Below are 17,855 nucleotides of genomic sequence, written 5' to 3'. Positions count from 1 at the left end.
GCTTTCTGACAGGAGCGAGGAGGGAAGGAAATCATCCTTTCCCTCCTTGGAGAAGCAAACGTCCAACGACATCCCAACGATAATAGCAAATTTCAGATTCTAAATGTATCTGCATTGTGAAAAGGACAAATTTCAAAGGTTTCACAACAGAAACAGTCCGACTCTCGACTCGATCCACAGACGCAGGGCGGCCGTTGCACATTCACCCTCGCTGCGTTTGCTTCTATATGACAGGATGACGGAAGCATACGCAACATGGCTGCGCAATTACTTTAAGTAGGTTATCTCAGTAATCTAATGCACATGCTCGGAATCACAGCTGGAGAGAAAACAAGCACGTAAAGCATCGCCGCTATGTCACGCAGCACATCGCTGTAAACTAGCACTCACAATGTTTAGCATGATAGGCTGCTGAAAGCTACCAGTTCACTGGACAAACTGCAACTGAGGCTCACGGGAATCGCATCGGGATTGATTTCATTATCCCATCATGGTGCTAAAGAATAATCGAATTTATAACGATTCATCCAAAGGGAAAGATGAATATCTTGACTGCATTTCATCCGACTTCCATGTAAAGAGATGCTGCATCACTAAAAAACACAACGCTGAAGCTGATGGTGGCTGAAAAGGGAAGGTTATTGGGGGGGGGGGGGGGGGGGACTCTTTCATGGAGGGGGTCACCACAAGCAGAGGTAATCATCCTCTGGGGAACGATGAATATCCAAAGGAGCTTTCAGTGCAACACATAACAGATGTTGAAGTATTCCCGTCGAGCGTCGTCACCACCAGCTGCTCCTCTCACATCACCGAGGGCTGAGCAGCCATACGGGCAAACCATCCGACCGCACCGCTGCCATCCGACCAGCGAGACTCACGTTTTGGTTCACAATGAAGTCCGCAGCAGAGATGAAGAGATTCTGGATCACTTTGAAATTGTCGGTAACGTTGCAGTCAATGGAGCGTCAAAATGTTGTTCCTGATTATTGAGCGATGCTCATGGAAGTCGACGCAGTCGTGTAGGAGAGACGTCTAACTCGCCACCGACTTTCAAATCGGATCCAGAATGACGTCATGAAACAGTATTATATTATAACTTTGAAAACTCCATTTATGGATTCAAAGTTCTGTTACAAAAATCAACTCTGATTCACTTTTACTTTTCATGGTTGGCGAGTAAAGACACCAAGAACAATGTAGAACCTTTTGGTGATGATCCAGATCACCGTGTGGACGGCGTAAATCCAAGTAGGAGGGGAACGAGCTGCTCGGCGGAGGTCTGCGCTCTCAGAGTGCTTTTCTAGTTCTCTCTGAAACGACTCCCTCATCCTACCTTCTTCACCTCGGAGTCATCTTATTGAGCCTTTGCCATTTCATCCACTCCCACCCTATTCTGGTCATTTCACTCCTGCTTTGATTGACTTGGTGAACGAGAGGATGAAGCCCTTCTTCTTCTTCTTCTTCTTCTTCTTCTACGACTGATACAGCCTGCCTTCAGGATTGACTCACCTCTCTCAGGGTTGGCGGTCACAGCAGATTCTCCTGCCGTGTGTGTGTTTGTGTGTGTGTGTGTGTGTGCATGTTCCCAAGCAGCCCAGACCCACTCAATACGCGTCTATGTGGGTGACTCGTATATGCACAAAGGGCAAAGTGTTTTCAAACCATGCGCAGGAAAAGCAAATCACAGGGAGGGATCTGCTATCAGAGGTTGGCGTTTAAAACAGGCCATCATTCAAACTGGAAACTAAACTTTGTGATTCCTGCCGCTGTGACACACACATGCGGAGTGATTTTACAACCTACTCAGATCAGACTGATTGATCGCGACGAGCCAGATCCTGCTGGCAGAGGGAACAGATTCAGGAGCTTCAGCCTGAAGCGACTTCTGTTTGGTGGCTGGTCGTTTTTTTTTTTCACAGCCTGGTTCTCTTAAGCAAAATAGATAATTCACATTTTTTGAAAAAGCAAAAGGAGGTAAAAGCTCTCATTTTTTTATGCAACCAATTGTCTGTTTTCATTATAGATCAACATAGAAGCGTGTTTTACAAGGCTTCAAAGCAATTAAAACAATCAATTAAGATATAGCTGTGCTGCAGCAAAAATATTTATTGGGAGAATGTTAGGAAAATGCAAATTCATTCTTCGGGACGTTAATAATGTGACTAAAGGATAACGCAGCTGAAATGCTAGCAAGAAAAAAACTACAACCATAAATAGCGTCTTCATTCAATCTATGGGTAAACTTTTATTATTGACTGTTTGGTTTTATAACACGTTAACAAAAACCAGATTCCTTCTAAGAGAACAGCGGCTGGAATCTCGTCTGCATTGGATTGATGTGTTGTCTTGGATTAAAGACCGTCTTTGACTAAAACAAAAAAAAAATGATGCAAATGAAAGCGGGAGTGAGCTAACTTATAAACATACTACACTGTTGCTGTTTAATATCAATCATCAAACGCGGTTCTGTTTCCCTAACTTATTCACAGCTTTGAAACAAACACGCACACACACACACACACACACGATCACCACCACGGTCACTAAAACGCCAACACCTGCAAATCCGTTTCCAGACTATCTAGAAAAACTAACGTTCTGGAACAATCCTCACATGAGCATATTTCGTATCCTCAATTGTGTGACTGCACCTAAAAATAAACCGAAGCTACGGCGATGTTGCTTTACTCGGACCAGCCTCATGACAAATGAAGTAATAACGCCTGACTCAGGAAACCGACTCCCAGCCTTTGGAATCACGTGTTAGCATCAGAGGTTTAGGCAAAAAAAAAAAAGTCTCTTTCACGCTGGCAGACGCTGATCTATAATTCAGTGAAACATAATGTCATCCTTCTCATGAAGTCCGTTTGCGTGGTTGCGCTGCAGAATCACGACTTGCTCATGATAATGATGCAAAAACTGATCCAGAACTCGAATCAGTGCAGGGATACGCCTCAAAGTTTAAAAATCAATCAATCAACTCATCCTAAGTCAAAGAGATACGAACAATTTTAAATAGAAATAAATCTGCTGACAACTATTGGGGCTATAAACAAACACAAACTCCAGTAATCTTCATCATCATCACTGCCATGTTTCTCCTGCGCCACAACCTTGTTCAGGATGAACACAGCTTTCAAAGTGGGGGGGGGGGGGGGGGTGACTCATCTCTCTCCCTCCCTCCCTCACACATATTCACAACACACAAGCCACTCCTGATTTGCAATAATAGAAATGCAGCATCGCTTCAACCTTGTGAGCTTTGCGTCTCCCAGCTGCAGTCAGCGTTCCGAGATTCCCATTTGGGAGATGAGAGCCGGATTGATGCTGCAGGGCCTCCTGCTGGCAACGACGCTAAAGGAAGCTAAAGGATGCTAAAGGATGCTGCAGCATCCTGGATGCTAAAGGATGCTAAAGGATGCTGCAGCATCCTGGATGCTAAAGGATGCTAAAGGATGCTAAAGGTTGCTAAAGGATGCTGCAGCATCCCCAAGCCTGCGGGATCCGGCTCGCATCCCACGGAGCCGCGGGTATAAAGCCTGAGCCGGACGCCGACGTCAACATAAATCACTTAAATGGAGTCATTTCGATCAAACTGCTCGACTCAACATGAACTATGTTAAAACGTGGAAACCAGAAGCCTCCATGATGGCTGGCACCGCCTCTGCATCATTCAGCGTCAAGGTGGCGAAGACGAGAGGAGATCCCGGAATAGGAGACAGATGGCAGAATAATAATAATATAAAGAATATAATAATAACAACAACAACAACAACAACAACAACAACGCGATCCGTCATCAGACAGCTCGAAGCTCGTTTCGGGTTGTTTTACAACCGTTTTCATCCATTCGACATCAAAACAAGTCCCGCGGCGCAAAACCAAACGTCAGCATTATTTAGACCCTTTTATATTTTATTTCATTTTTAAACGCAGCTCGTTCCCGTGCCAACATGTTTAGCCTCTCCGCTACACGCGCACACGCACGCACGCGCACACACACACACACACACACACATGCACACACAGCTGTTCTACCTTTGTGTACAGCTCCGACGCTGCCATGCCCGCCGCTCGCTCCGTCCGCGCTCCGGTTAAAAGCTCCGGCAGGTCCTGCTCGCTAGCGGCATGAGAGTCGCTGCGTGGAGGGTGGAATCAGGAGTCGCTGCGTGGAGGGTGGAATCAGGAGTCGCTGCGTGGAGGGTGGAATCATCGACTCTGCGGCCACTCAGAGGAAAGATGCGCCCCGCGTCGCCATGATGAGCTGAAACGCTGAAGGGCTGCAGCTGAGGTTTGGTTTAGGCGTCTCACTTTGCATTCTGGGAAGGATGGATGGAACGAACCGAACCGAACGGAGGAAGCTGCAACACCTCGTGGGGGGGAAAGGCGCCCTCCAGTGGCGAAGAGTGAAACTAATCCAGCTCAGAGGATTGCTAAAACTTGTTTTTGTTTTTTCTAAAACCCTTTACTCGTCAGGAGGGTAACATATATTATTGATCATGATTAGTGTTGAACAGAGCTAACGTTAAATGCCACTTAAATCATACGTGTTGTTTTTCTGTCAGAAGAAGCCGGCCCAGCCCACAGAACGTAAAAACCTAAAGTTTAGTGACATGCCTTAAACATGAATCACACAATACAAATTGTAAAGTATAGTGTGTATCGCTTACATGGCCCCATATTGTATTGAGATATACATTTCCTTGATAGCCACATAACCACAATTAAACATTTGTGCAAAACTATTTTATTTACAAAACAACATGGCACCAAGTGACAGCAGGGCACACATAAACATGCACAGCTCAGACAGATAAAAGGCGAACTTAGCCGTCGCCTTGATTCTCCCCTTTCAACTCTGAACATAATTCATAGCATTATTTGATCCCAGTATTATTTTTAAACCTTCTCATGTAGCACATAGAACACAGAGAGCAATCCCTACTGACAGGTCAGGGTTCATATACCGCTGTAACTCCCTTTGAGCAATGATGATTAAGTAACACGATCTTTAAACAAGCTTTGGCCTGAGGAGGGTGACTAAAATGCATGGCTCGGATTGTGCATCATTCAATTTTGAACCCTTTATTTCAGTTCTTGAACATTCTCAATTCTGTCGTTATTTTATGTTTCGTGCTTCACCCAGAATAATTCCTCGTTTTGAATCCTTTCACTGACAATGGTGGATAAATCGATGAAACACAGCTCGGTGAAGTCTGCCTTTGGGATGACATTCAAGGTTCATCAGCAAATTGTTGATTCAATTAGAGCATATTTACAGCATAACTCTGAACAAAGACTGATACAAATACGATAAAGAGAAAGGCTGGTGTCCGCCCCAGTGCCATAAAGAACTATACTGTGTACAGCGTTCACAAAAAAACCCGGGATATTCAGCTTTCGGGTGAAATTTCAGGATGAAGATGAGATGCACTCTAACCTTCACAGGTGAACTGAGTGTGATCGTCTTTAAACTTTTCAATGCACATCTCCTACTGTTCAATGTTCGAGCACCATTTACACCCGCTAGATGACCTGCGAGGGCACCTGAACGCACCACCGGGCCACCGGCACCCCTCGCCTTGGCTCGGTCAGAGAGCATCTACGTTGGACGAGGGACCAGAATGACGGCAGCCAACGATGCTGGAGTCGTCACGGAGAGCGCTGTGCATCAGCCGCCGTCGTCACCAGATATGAGCCTTTGGTAGTGGTGGTGGTTACAGTGTGGGCAGGTGTAGATAGTCAACACAGCACCGCCCTACACTTTGTGAATGGTAGTGACAAGAACCTACCACCTGAATAACGTAATTAATCCTGCCTTTGTGCGCCTGCATGCTAAACTGTAGTGCGAACCTTTTATGCTTTCTATTAATTTCACCCGAAAGCCAGATTTCCTCAACTTTTTATGAGTAGTGTGTGTGTGTATATATACTATATATATATATATATATATATATACACACACACACACACTTCCAATCTGCGGGTGTGTGATGACCACATAAAGGCTATCCAGCCATACAACACAGCCTCTGCTGCTCGCCCGTTTACAGGCTGTAAACTTGTTGGCATCAGTAATCGATCGGCTCGTGAGGCAGAGGTGTCACAATCGACTCAGCTCGCTCACCTCGGCATGTCGCGCCTTTCAATGTACGTTACATATACATATATGTATGTATAAAGAGAAAATAAAAAGGAACAAAGACATACACAAGGCCAATGAAAGACATTTAGGGGAGTAATGAGGGACACAATTAGGAGAGGAGGTAGTTGAGACAGGGCCCGGTGGAGAGGAACAAGAACAAGGATATGCAGCTACCAGCTAGCCAGGTGTTGGGTTTAGGTTCCAAATGGGGGGGGGGGGCCGGGAGGTGCTTCAGGGGTTGTCATGGCCGTCAGCCTGCTAGTTTACTGGCTACCAGCGACGGTTTCCTCTGGGGCAGGTCCTGAGGGGTGGGAATGTGATCCCCTGTGATCTCAGTCTTCTCTGGTGCAGCTGTGGGCAACTGCTTGTTCTTGATCTTTGCTTTAGCCATGTTGTAGTCGCCAGAGTCAAAATACTTTTGCTGTGGAGAACACGAAATTCTAATTTATGTACGATCCATATAGATTTACAATGAAAGATGCACATATTTTGCAGGCATTCATAATCCTGAATGCTTGGCACACAGAAGGTAACTCACTCCCTTCTGGAGCCTCTTGCGAAGCAGATCTGAGCCCCCGGGCTTGTTTCCTAATTTGGGGTACTTGGCCTTCAGCTTGGCCTCCTCTGCCTTCTCAGGACTGATCACATTGTCCTGGATGATGATGATGAATATATATATTAGATACAATGTTAGAGTACAAGTACAGTCAAACAGTAGCATGTATTACAGTACAAGTACAGTGAAACATCCTGTCTAAGAGAAGCATTTCAAAAAAGCCCTTGCGGTCTTGTTTCCGTTGAAAGTCCTTAGTACATAAATCATCGACATTTAATACCAGTAAAACTAATATTAAATTACTCATTGATGCAAAATAATAAAATAAAAATAAATTACACCAGATACAAAATAAAACCTCAGCTTCTGCATAATTGAGCTGGTTTAACTCGGTTGGAGCTAACCCAAACCTCCACGCACCACAGGTTGAGGTTAGGATTAGTTAGCATAATACAACATCGAATTGTGCTTCAAACAATTTGTCGCTAACTGCTAACACTTTGTTACAGCTTCGAGCAGCACGACAGCTAGCTTGACAAATGACAAGCGGCTAATGCTAGCAGCAGCGCCGCTGACATTCACCCCAAACAATCGCTTTATTTAACAAAGTATTACACAACATCAGTGTTAACAGAGCTCTTACTGCTGGGCTTGAATATTAAATATTCTCTTTATAAGACGCTTTGCCTTTTGTTGACAGGCAGCGCGGGGGCTCCCACGCTAGGCTATAACACGTAGCATTAGCTAAACATTAGCATGCGGGTACCTTCTCGTCCACTGACGGCTCCTCGGCTGTCTGCGTCTCCTCGTTGTCCAGCGACATTACACTATCGTGACGTCACACACGGAATTGCCAGATACTTTGACAATGATCGCAGATCCCCTGTTTATTCTGGCTTTTCCGGATCCACACGAATCCCGCCGAGCCCGCAAAACCCCTCACAAGTTCTACGTCACATGCAGGACACCGTGCGCGCGCACGGCTGCAGGGCTCGGATCGGATTTCCTGCGCGTAACACGATCAGATGTTGGTCCTCCGCGCCGTGACGCAGATCCAGACCGGAGTAAAACAAGCCTCGGGTTTGGCTGCACGGATTAAATCCGGTTACGTCTCTGCAGCCGCGCCAATACTTCCTAATGTTTTACGGCAGTTGCTCTTCTTGTTAAACTACATTACCTTCAGTGCGCAGTGCAGTCTGACTGAGACCAAATACATGTGAATTACAAACACAGCAAGAAAAAGACTGGCACGTTAAGGATCAATAGCTGCCGTCAGCATCTGTCATCATTCAAATAGTTTAACACGCAAACGTGTTACTGGAACTCCAATTTCTCATTTCAAATATTTTCAGATTTCTTTTACAATATATTTTTGCTCACTAGTTGACAGGACATACAGAATTACCTGCTGTTCACAATGATGCCATCTTATTCTGCAGCAAATGTCTGAACTGAAATATAATTTATCAGGCATTACATGTACCCTATATTTATATCTATACACCAAAAACCTACAGCTTTACCACGATTGTTTTTGTGTAGTTCATGAATTTCAACGCCTCATTACTTAAAACCGATCAATAATGTTGGAACCTTTGATCATTTCATGTTAACCATATGAAGAAGATGCTTAATATGAAACAAGCATTATGATGAGCTAATGTCAATGAGCTTTCTTTTATGTGTACGTTTTTATCACTGGTATGATGTATTATCTCAGATACTTTGTAATATCTTTTGTACCTCCCTCCGGGTGTCACTGGCTGAATACGTGAAAGAACAAGAAACATGGGTAAAACAACACAAAGAGACAAAACACCTTTCGAGATTGCTTTAGAAGATATATAGATATATTTTTTCAGATCTGAATATTTATGTCAAAAATACATACTATGATAGACAGCTTGCACTACATAGTCTTAGCATGACTGACATCACAAGTAGTAACTGAAATATTAATTTAAATATTAAATAAACTGATGGTTAAGTAAACTGAAAGTGAATGTGTAAACACTAAACTAAGGTTACACCTCCTATTGCAACACTTCAAATAAAGTGGTCTTGTAACAGTACAAAAAATATTAGAATATTACTATTTTCTGTCTCGTTCCAGTTTTGAGAAGACGAATCCACAGTGCACTTCTGATGTTCCGCTGCGGTGCTTTCAGTTGGATGTCGCTTGCTTGACTTTTATACTGGACCATGGAAAGAGGATTTTCTTTCCTCTTTATGGGAGGGGCTGGCATTGCTCTGTTCCTTCCTCCATATGTATTCCCTCCACCCTGAAGTCAGGAATCACTGGGTCTAAAAGCGGATTTGTTTTTTTTTTTAGTTATCATCAATCATTAAGAGGCCTTTAAAATAAATGTAATCAGAATTGCACAGACCGTTGTGTCAAGAAGTCCAATTAACATTTTGATTTGAACAAAGAAATATAGCCTAACTTCTGCTAAAACAATCGACCTGTCTAACGTCTTAGAGAACTGCTGGTCTCTTCTTTCCTGCCAGTTGTTGCAGGGAATATGCACCACAGACAGGAAACGAATCACCTATATCCGATAAGGCCTCCTCAACTAGGAGAATGGGATCTGAAACATTAGGAACATTTACCTGTAGCCTTTGACCCAACTTCTATGATCAAACGCTGTGTTCTTGACAAAGAACAAAGTTTCATGTTGAGGTTCTGGGCTTCCCCCCCCCCCTTTGTCTGTTCTGACTACACACTGGAAGAAACACAAGATTTCGGGCACTAATCCAATGAGTGCTATTAATCGTCATTTTTAAATCTCTTCTCTTCTGGAGCCTTCTGAACAAGCTATGGGCCGAGTTAGATTTTATAATTGGCTTCAAGGTGTGACTTTAGCTTCCATATTGGAGGTGGGAGAGACTCAACAGCGAGTAGAGAACGGCGGGTCAATGGGGGACTCTGTGAAGGACTGGAGCTCGTAGGCAGCGCCGCTGTCGACCTCCATGGACTTCCTGGAAAACAGCAGACGGATGTCTCTATGGAGGTAGATCTTCCCAGACTTAGAACTCTGGAACCTGGTTGAGGGTTTGGAGAGAGAGAGATGGGATATGGGAGAAGGATAAATGTCACATTCAGCCTGCTCTAGAAACAACAATGTCAGCATACCTCAGGTGAATGAGGTAGCGCAAAGTGCGTCCATGGCTCAGGGCCTTCCTGCTGTTTTGACTGTGTGTGTCTCGGCGGACGGGGACGGAGAAGGTCCTCTGGCGTAGGAAGGTCTGGTGTCCAGCTGGCATGGCTTGTAGGTCATACATCACAACAAACATCTTCACCACCGTCTTGTTGGGGTTGAATAAGGTCTGAGAGGTACAACAATGCATGACTCATAAAATGAACACCACACAGTCGGTCTCGGACTAAAGAGGAAAATGCCAGTCAAATAAAAATACATTGAATATGTAACATGATTTTATTTTTGCTCTGTGACCACTAGAAGGCACCTCTTCCCTAAATTTGTTCTCAGTTAAAGAACTGAAAACAGTTTGCAACCTTTCCACTACTTTGTGAAAAAAGGGAACGCCTTCCTCACCACTTGAATGGTTCCTGATGGGGGTACACGGTAGCCCCTTTTCCCCAGGGACTCCAGGTTTATCACACCCTGTGACAACAAGAGGAGATGATTCACACAGGCGCCTCCACACAGAAGGGTCTAGGTTCAAGGCTCAGTCATTCAGGCTAGAAAACTAAATTATTAATTGGCCAACTCCGGATAAAAGTAACCTCACCATATATGGGGATGGAGCGTTGTCATCGGAGACGCTGTAGAATGACACATCCACTGGTAAGGTCAGGTGACTGGGGCAGAAGGAGCCACTAGCCCCGACCTCTGCTGTGAAACCCTCCACAGACCCTGATGGCTCTAAACGGTAGTTCAGCACACACTCCTAGGGAAACACAAGTCAAGTGATTTTCCATTATTTTTCTCATACACAAGACATGATCAGTTTCGGCATTAACCTTTAACTTTTTCTATCCAGGACAGAAATGACATTTTTCATTCAGTGAGCACTCTTATGGGGAAAAAAACAAAAGTTAGGCATCAAAAAGTACAAGCTCATCATCCGGCTTTTGCTCTAGAGCCTGAAAGCCAAATCAATTCCCTTTGTGGGCATTCCGTTCCATCTGAATTGCTTCAGGACTGATTGTACACTAAAATGACAGAGTGTCGGTGTGTCGTACCTCAAAGTTTCCTAGCAGACTGAGACTGGCTAGCGGAGCACTGGCACTGAACAGCTGCTGTGACTCATCCGAGTACCCCTCTCCTTTTGGACACGCCCTGAAGAATAAAAAAAAAACACACACACACACACACACACACACACACACACACACACACACACACACACACGAGCAACTTGTTTTCAATGATTGGGTTCTGGAAGAGCATTTTGACATGCATTTCTGATTTGTAACAAGACATGGCAGGGTGAGATAAAAGAAACACTGGATCTGATTCTGAGGTGCAGACAGGAACACAAAGCCCCGTGCAAGCTTTCTCATGCATTCTCCTGTTTGTGGCAAAGTGCAAATAAATCAACAGTACACGCCACATACTGATTCTCTATTTTTGGAACCATGTAGCCCATTTTCTCGCTCTCATTCTTTCACTTAAAAATATCATGCTTTTCCCAGGGGGGACATTATAGGAATGGCTGCCAAAATGTATTTTAGCATTAATTATTTTTATATCTGTTCATCTTAACAGTCTGAGAGAGCATGACTATCCATCATCAATCAATACCTGGAGAAGTTCCCTTCCCACTACCCCATCCATCTAGTGACAATAATGCATGTTCTGTAAAGAAACACATTAGTCCAGTAAATGCACTGTGTGTGTGTGTGTGTGTGTGTGTGCGCGCGCGCGCGTGTGCGTGTGTAAAAGGTGACGCGTCTCGTTAATTGCTGCCTGCTTGTTTCTTCATTATAAACTTGTAATTGTAATCACTCAGGACCCCCTTGGTTACGTTTATCCCCAACAGGCAACGCCAATAACAATAAGTTGCCTCCGCACGCTGCCTTCTTGCTGTCATGTAAATTGCAGATGAAAACAAACCTCAAAACAAGTTGTCGTTGTTGCCTGGCAGAGAGAAACAGTGATGTAGGGTGGGGCTTAATGAGAAATTGCGCTGTTTGTGAAATGAAAGCTTTCTTTCAAACATTTTAAATAAATTATAATATGTTCCAAATTCCAACTTCTCTACCACAAACTGCACCGTCAAACTGTGGGAATCACTGAAGTCAACTTGTCCCGTCCGTCATTTTGAGCAGAATGTTTTGAGACAGTACAGCAGAGCTTCAGCAGGTGGCAGCGTGAGAGGAACAGTCAGCAAAACGGGGTTGGCATGAGCTCACAGAGGAAATCAAGCGCCTTATTGTCGGATCTCACAAACCCCAACACAAACACACAGACAATACTTCTGAAAAACATTCCAGAGCCTAGGAAATATCAGTTTGTGAGGGTCTAAATATGAAAGCTGAAGCAAAAACACATATAATGAACAACTTTAAAGGATACCAAAAAGAAAACTTGCTTTGCTGGCAGTCACACGCCGTAGCAGCTGAAATGTGTCAAGAAAGTGAGAAAAGCAACCAAGTCCTCCGACGAGTAACCTGACCCACGTGGAACTATAATAAGGCATTGATGTGGGAGGCAACTGCAGAACAAAATATTCTTGGGGCTTAAACGATCATTTAAACTGTGTGGACAAACCGAGTTGCAGTCTGCTATCTGTAATAACAAAGATCCCAGGTGAGAAAATGCGTACCTCTTCCCATTGGCCCAGGGCAAGCCTCTACAGTCCACCAGGGAGGCGTCCAGGTCGAAGTAGCCCGAGTGACTTTTCCTCTGAGGAACCTGCGACAGACAAAATAAGACATGACTGCTGTCTTTGGTTTGTGCTCAGATATGCGCTTACTTTTGGAAAATCATAAAGATTTAACAGAAGAGTATTTTTATTTCATCTGTTTAAAAAAACCAAAGGTGCGTGAAAGATTCAAGCATTTTTACATCCTGCTTGAAACTGTGACTCGTTAGTGTGTATGAGTAAGATCGTTCGCGCCGATGACCAAACAGTGTGGTAACCCGGCAACCTTACAACACTTGACTGCAGCTGGTGAGTCACATGCCTTACCACATACTGTGTGTGTTAGTGTGCGCTGTACATTCAATAAAATAAACGCCAAGTAGCCCAGCAATAATTAAAAGCATCTGTCAGGTATTTCAGTCTTTGTTTGGCAAACACGAACGGTGGGAGAACCGCCGCGGATGACTTGAAACACACAGCATGGAGTGTGTTGTTATGGAAAACTGTACAGTCACAAACGTTGACGCGTCGGTGAGCGTTTGGGAGCGACTGTGAGGCAGCGTGAGCAAGTACTGACAGATGAGTGGACACGGATTTTTCACCGTGTTCGTAAGCGTGTGTTTCTTACAGGGCTCGACAGTAGAGGCAGGCCGGTGCGGGGATGAAAGGCCTTAGTCGCCGTGGCGTCTAAGGAGTGACGATTCTGTTTCTTCCAGCTGTTGCTGGGCCGCAGAGGGAGGGGGCTATGTGCTCGCTGGAACACAGAGATGGAGGGAGGGAGGGAGAGAGAGAGAGAGAGAGAGAGCGGCGGCCTGAAGTGAGATCATCTGAATTTCCATAACTGTCATCTCAGTTACCACCATCATCCAAACATGAACTGAAACTAAGCAGGCATTGCAAAAGGGGGGGGGGGGGGGATTCCTACCCATCTGAGCTGTTGTGTTTTAAAAAAGGATCTCAATCGTCCAATTGTTATTTATTGACCTTTTTTGAAATTAAATATCAGTATCTTAATAGAAAATTTGGACTTCTGGGCAAAATGTGGGATGACTGACTGTTACTCAGAACTCCCAATATCCCTGAAGAACTTATAATATTTGAAGCCACATGCACCTTTACAATGCAACTTGTAATTCTGACTCCCCCCCTGACTTACCAGGACAGCAGCAGGAGGGGACATGTCTGCACTGCTGGAGCCTCCAGACTCTGAGGGTGCCTGGTTCTCGTCCTGCTGGGATGCACAGGTCTCCATCTGGAACTGGTGTCGAGGCTGAGGCTTGCTGTGGCCGTGGCTTCTGTTACAGTTCATGGCTGGGCTGGCATCATTGCAAGAACAATTAAAGATGTGGGCATTGCGTGGGCTGTTCTCTTGGACGGGGGAGGGGGAGGGGGCTCCACGACTGCTGGCTGTCCTCACTCGGACCGGTCCTCCTGGGGGACTTCGTAAACAGTGGCCAGTCTGGGTGTGGAACTGGTCTTTGGACAGTGGTTCTTCTTCAAGTGTAAGGTGAGCACCATTTTGTGCCGGGGGAGAATGGCATTCGGTCCCCGGATCCATGTGGGCCTGGTCTGTGCAAATGGGTGCATGCGTGGTGGCAGTGTGTGCGCCGCCTCTGCGAGGCTCGTGGCCGTGTGCGTAGCCATTAGCGGCGGTGTGTGAGGAAGCTTGCGTGATGTGCGAGGCGTGAGAGTACGTGCGGACTGTGTGCGTGACGGTGGTTGAGTGTGTGCGGCGCAGGGGGCTGCCGCTCCGGCTTTGCCTGGGGGAGAGAGAGGGGACAGACAATCTCTCCTGGATGAGTCGAGTAATGTCCTGTACTGCCTGGGCGATCAGGGAGCCGTCTCTGCACCGCTCCTGATCTGTCTCCTCTTTTTCTTTCTGCCCCTCTCTATTCCGCGCCTCCTCTCCGTCTCTCGTCTCAGTCAGTTTTAACTTCCTGCAAGCCGTGGGTTTAGGTGAGGAGCTCTCCCATCTGCTGAAAGAAGCTTCAGTCACAGGCGTGTTGAAGGGACTGGGCCACACGCGTCCCGCAGACTCGTAAGGTGGAACCTCGGGCTCTTTGGTCTTACTGGCAGTTATGTCTTCATGGTTACTACCCCACACGGCTTTAGGAAGGTTATCAGAAGCAAACAGTCCGGGAGGGAGCGGCGGCGCTGTGGGGTCACAGAAGTTGAGCCTCTGTGCGATGCGCGCGATGACTTCTTGTCTTTCCTGCAGCAGGGAGCCAATCAGGGGGTTCGTTTCGGAGGCAGAAGGTCTTGGGGAGGGACAGCGTGGCGGCTCTGAGAGAGAGAAATTCTTAAAAGCTCTCAGTGGCTCAGGGACGGTCACCTTTGACTTCTCACTCCTTTTGGTGCCAGAACTGTAGTCCTCCACTTGTGAGGGGTCAGGCGAACCATTGAGAGACGAGTACAGCCACTTTCCTGCTTTACTTGTGGGAAGTGGGGAGGGGGAGTTGGAGCAGGAGGGTGTGGGGGAGTGAGAAGACCTGTGGAACAGTGGAGAGCCCTGATGCGTGGGGATGCCGACGCGTGGAAGCTCTCCATTCTGATATGAATGGTCTTCCCCGGGGTCCCGGCTCTTCCTGCTATAGGGAGGCGGCACAGCAGAGTGTGGAAAGCTATTGATGGGGATGTTGTTGATGGGGAGATTAGGAATGGGCAATCCGTTGAGCATCAGCCCAGACATGGAATTGGAGCTCTTGCCGTACATGCTGGAGCTTTGAAGGAGGTTGTTGGGGTCCCGGCTCTTTTTCAGCGTGGGCAAGCCGCCATGGCTGTTGAGATTTGGGTGGAAGCTCGGGGTCTTGCTGTACAGTGGAGGCAGGCCGGTGTGGATGCTGCAGGCTAGGGTGGGATAGGTGGGCTGGCGGGGGAGAGACTGGACACGAACCTGCAGTGCGTCACTCTGGGACACATTAGGGATGGGGAAAACGTGCTCTGATGGCGGTTGAGAAAACTGCCACACCAGCTCCTCATCGGCAGCACTGATCCTGTTCGACGGGGAAACATTCCATGAGCACGCCATTGTTAACGCTTCCATCTTCCATTCAATGTCCAGGAATTGTCAAGAGTATACTCAGTTTCAGTTTTACTTCCTCTAATTCAAAGTTCAAAACAGCACAGGAAACAAGATCTGAACCGATATACTGTATGTATATATTTAGCAGCACGGCTTTATGTGTGTGTGTTTTGTCGTACCTGTACAGGATGTTTCTGGGGACGATGCCGTGAGAGGCACTGAGCCAGGCGCTGAGCTGGGAGAAGAAGACATAGGAACGAACGGCCAACAGGAGAGTCTTCTCCTCAATGAAGCGATCTCCACCTCTATTAAAAAAAGAGACAAACGGGTAGAACCGTGCCAGCGAGTCAGGTTAATGAGAGAGCATTTCGGGTGTGTATTCAACATTACTGCACATGCGACTTCCAAAGTAGGACGATATGTCAGGCCAATTAACCCTCTGAGACAGAGGCCATTATCTGGTTTATGTGTACTCTATTCCATATTGTATTTTAAAAGCTTTTAATCTTGTGCCTTCTTTATATCTGTGAACGGAGTGGAAAAAGGAATTCGTGCAGCTCTATTATGGACAAGGAAAACCACATATACTTCCTGGTAAAATAGTGTTACGTTTGTGTGAATATAGCTGAAAATCACCTCCCGAAAGGGACGCGCACTTTTGTAGCACAAGCCATGTTTAATTGTGTCTTACTGCCTCGGAACTGGCTGCAGGGTCCATCTCTCCAGCAGCAGCGCGTCCCGTTTGATGACTGGGTCACTGACGGGGTCGCTTGGGGGGCACTCATCACCATAGCAACAGTCTGGCAGAAGCATGACCTCAATCATGATGGGAATGCTGTTCTTCCAAAGCAGGATCACCTCTGATCGGGTTCGCCTCGCCTGCTGGCACTGGACACACGAAGGTAGAGCGTTAGTGCTCATTAGTGAATGTCAACACTTGGACCCTCAAACATAGATTAAACGCTTACGGCGGGCTTTCTGGAACTTAAAAGTACGTGTTTAGCGAGTAGAATGCAATGGCTGCGGAGTTGTGAGCGAGTGTACAGTATAAATGGCCTTTTCTTATGCAAATATAAAAACAATTTGACCACACAAAATGCCAGGCAAGTTGCCGGTCAGCGGGGGGGGGGGGGGGGGGGGGGGGGTTCATTTAACGATGAAAACGTTTAGCGACGGACTCCGTCAAACTGTAAGGAACGTAACTCTGTAGTTACGTGGACACCAGCTGTATAGAATACTCTCAATAGCTGCTGTAGTAAGCGCTGAGGGTCCAGAACGCAGTCGGTATAATTATAGGACATATACAATTATGACTTTTATTACATGCACTAAACATTATGTCAATCTTTAAGTAGAACTCTAGTGCTCATGATGTGCATTATGTAAATGAGGTGGCAACAACTGCTTCTCATAAAATGAGACAAGATTGCTTGTACTTCAAGGAAAATACATCCATTACCTCTACGAAGGTTAAAAATCACAGAATGTGAAGGAAGTAATATACAGCATACTTTAATTGAGACTAGAAATCAGATTTATCATGCAGCCCTACTGTGCAACTGTGTGTCCTCCCGGAATCTGGGGATACGGGGATTTACATAAGAGGCTACACACATCTATTGGTGTGTGTGTGTGTGTGTGCGTGTTTTATACCTGGGGAAGCTTGTCGCTGCATTCGTGCTTGTGAAGAGGTGGCATCGCCGACTGGGCCGGCGGACAGTGCAGCCCTTCGGTTCTGCCTTTCACAGAATATTCTGGCGTCCGACCTTCCGTAATCAGCAAGGTCAAGAACACCAGGAATTCCTCCGCGTCATACTCGAAAAACTCCTCTGTGGCATCTAGACGAGGCAGAGAGGGAGCGTTTCATTTAGAAACAGGTAAATGACCAGTTTGCCTATCCGAGACAGACATTGCTCGGGGGCAATCGACAATCATAGACAGAACGAAACCTGAATTGTCAGCGCATGAATAGAAGGATTTATTTGCATTTTCTATCAAAGCATGCAATGTTATTTAAATCAGGAACCGATGATTCATGGAAGGGCTGGGGCACACAGAAGGACCACTTTTCCAGTTTGACTGCTTGGAATCGTGGACTCGCTTTAGTTCTCCATGTGAGTTGAGCTGTGGGGTGGAGCCAGACACCGTTTAGTCATAAACACCAATGACGACGTGATTCTTGCTCATTGACAGAGCATTTGAAAATGTTATGCTAATGTTTTTGCCTCTGATGAAACCCAGACTAACTATTCTGTAGAAACAGAACGACGACTGTGGCGTAAAACCGAGCTGGAGGTCAC

General features: G+C 46.0%; 3 protein-coding genes across 3 annotated transcripts in view; all 3 read right to left on the bottom strand.

Annotated features, from left to right (window-relative positions):
* myo5aa (myosin VAa) overlaps positions 1-4,065 on the bottom strand; it is a 32,978-nt gene extending 28,913 nt beyond the window's left edge. The window contains exon 1 of the mRNA XM_068741897.1: positions 4,039-4,065. Within this exon, the coding sequence (XP_068597998.1) occupies positions 4,039-4,065 (27 nt within the window). The remainder of the gene's footprint in view (positions 1-4,038) is intronic.
* A 673-nt stretch (positions 4,066-4,738) lies between these two features.
* Positions 4,739-7,648, bottom strand: arpp19a (cAMP-regulated phosphoprotein 19a). The gene is made up of 3 exons (XM_068753126.1): positions 7,468-7,648; positions 6,684-6,797; positions 4,739-6,566 (listed from the first exon to the last, which is right to left on the bottom strand). The coding sequence occupies exons 1-3, from the start codon at positions 7,522-7,524 to the stop codon at positions 6,396-6,398; spliced, it is 342 nt and encodes a 113-aa protein (XP_068609227.1). The 5' UTR covers positions 7,525-7,648; the 3' UTR covers positions 4,739-6,395.
* Positions 7,649-8,531: 883 nt separating this feature from the next.
* Positions 8,532-17,268, bottom strand: atosa (atos homolog A). Its single transcript, XM_068738383.1, has 11 exons — positions 17,209-17,268; positions 16,247-16,443; positions 15,735-15,860; positions 13,690-15,526; positions 13,162-13,287; positions 12,495-12,583; positions 10,909-11,005; positions 10,455-10,613; positions 10,259-10,327; positions 9,835-10,028; positions 8,532-9,743 (listed from the first exon to the last, which is right to left on the bottom strand). The coding sequence occupies exons 1-11, from the start codon at positions 17,251-17,253 to the stop codon at positions 9,590-9,592; spliced, it is 3,093 nt and encodes a 1,030-aa protein (XP_068594484.1). The 5' UTR covers positions 17,254-17,268; the 3' UTR covers positions 8,532-9,589.
* Between the last annotated feature and the right edge of the window lie 587 nt (positions 17,269-17,855).

This window comes from Brachionichthys hirsutus, chromosome 1 (genome assembly GCF_040956055.1).
Source record: "Brachionichthys hirsutus isolate HB-005 chromosome 1, CSIRO-AGI_Bhir_v1, whole genome shotgun sequence".
In the NCBI taxonomy this organism is placed as follows: domain Eukaryota; kingdom Metazoa; phylum Chordata; class Actinopteri; order Lophiiformes; family Brachionichthyidae; genus Brachionichthys; species Brachionichthys hirsutus.
The sequence above is the reverse complement of the archived record's forward strand: the minus strand, read 5'-3'. Positions and strand labels throughout refer to the sequence as shown.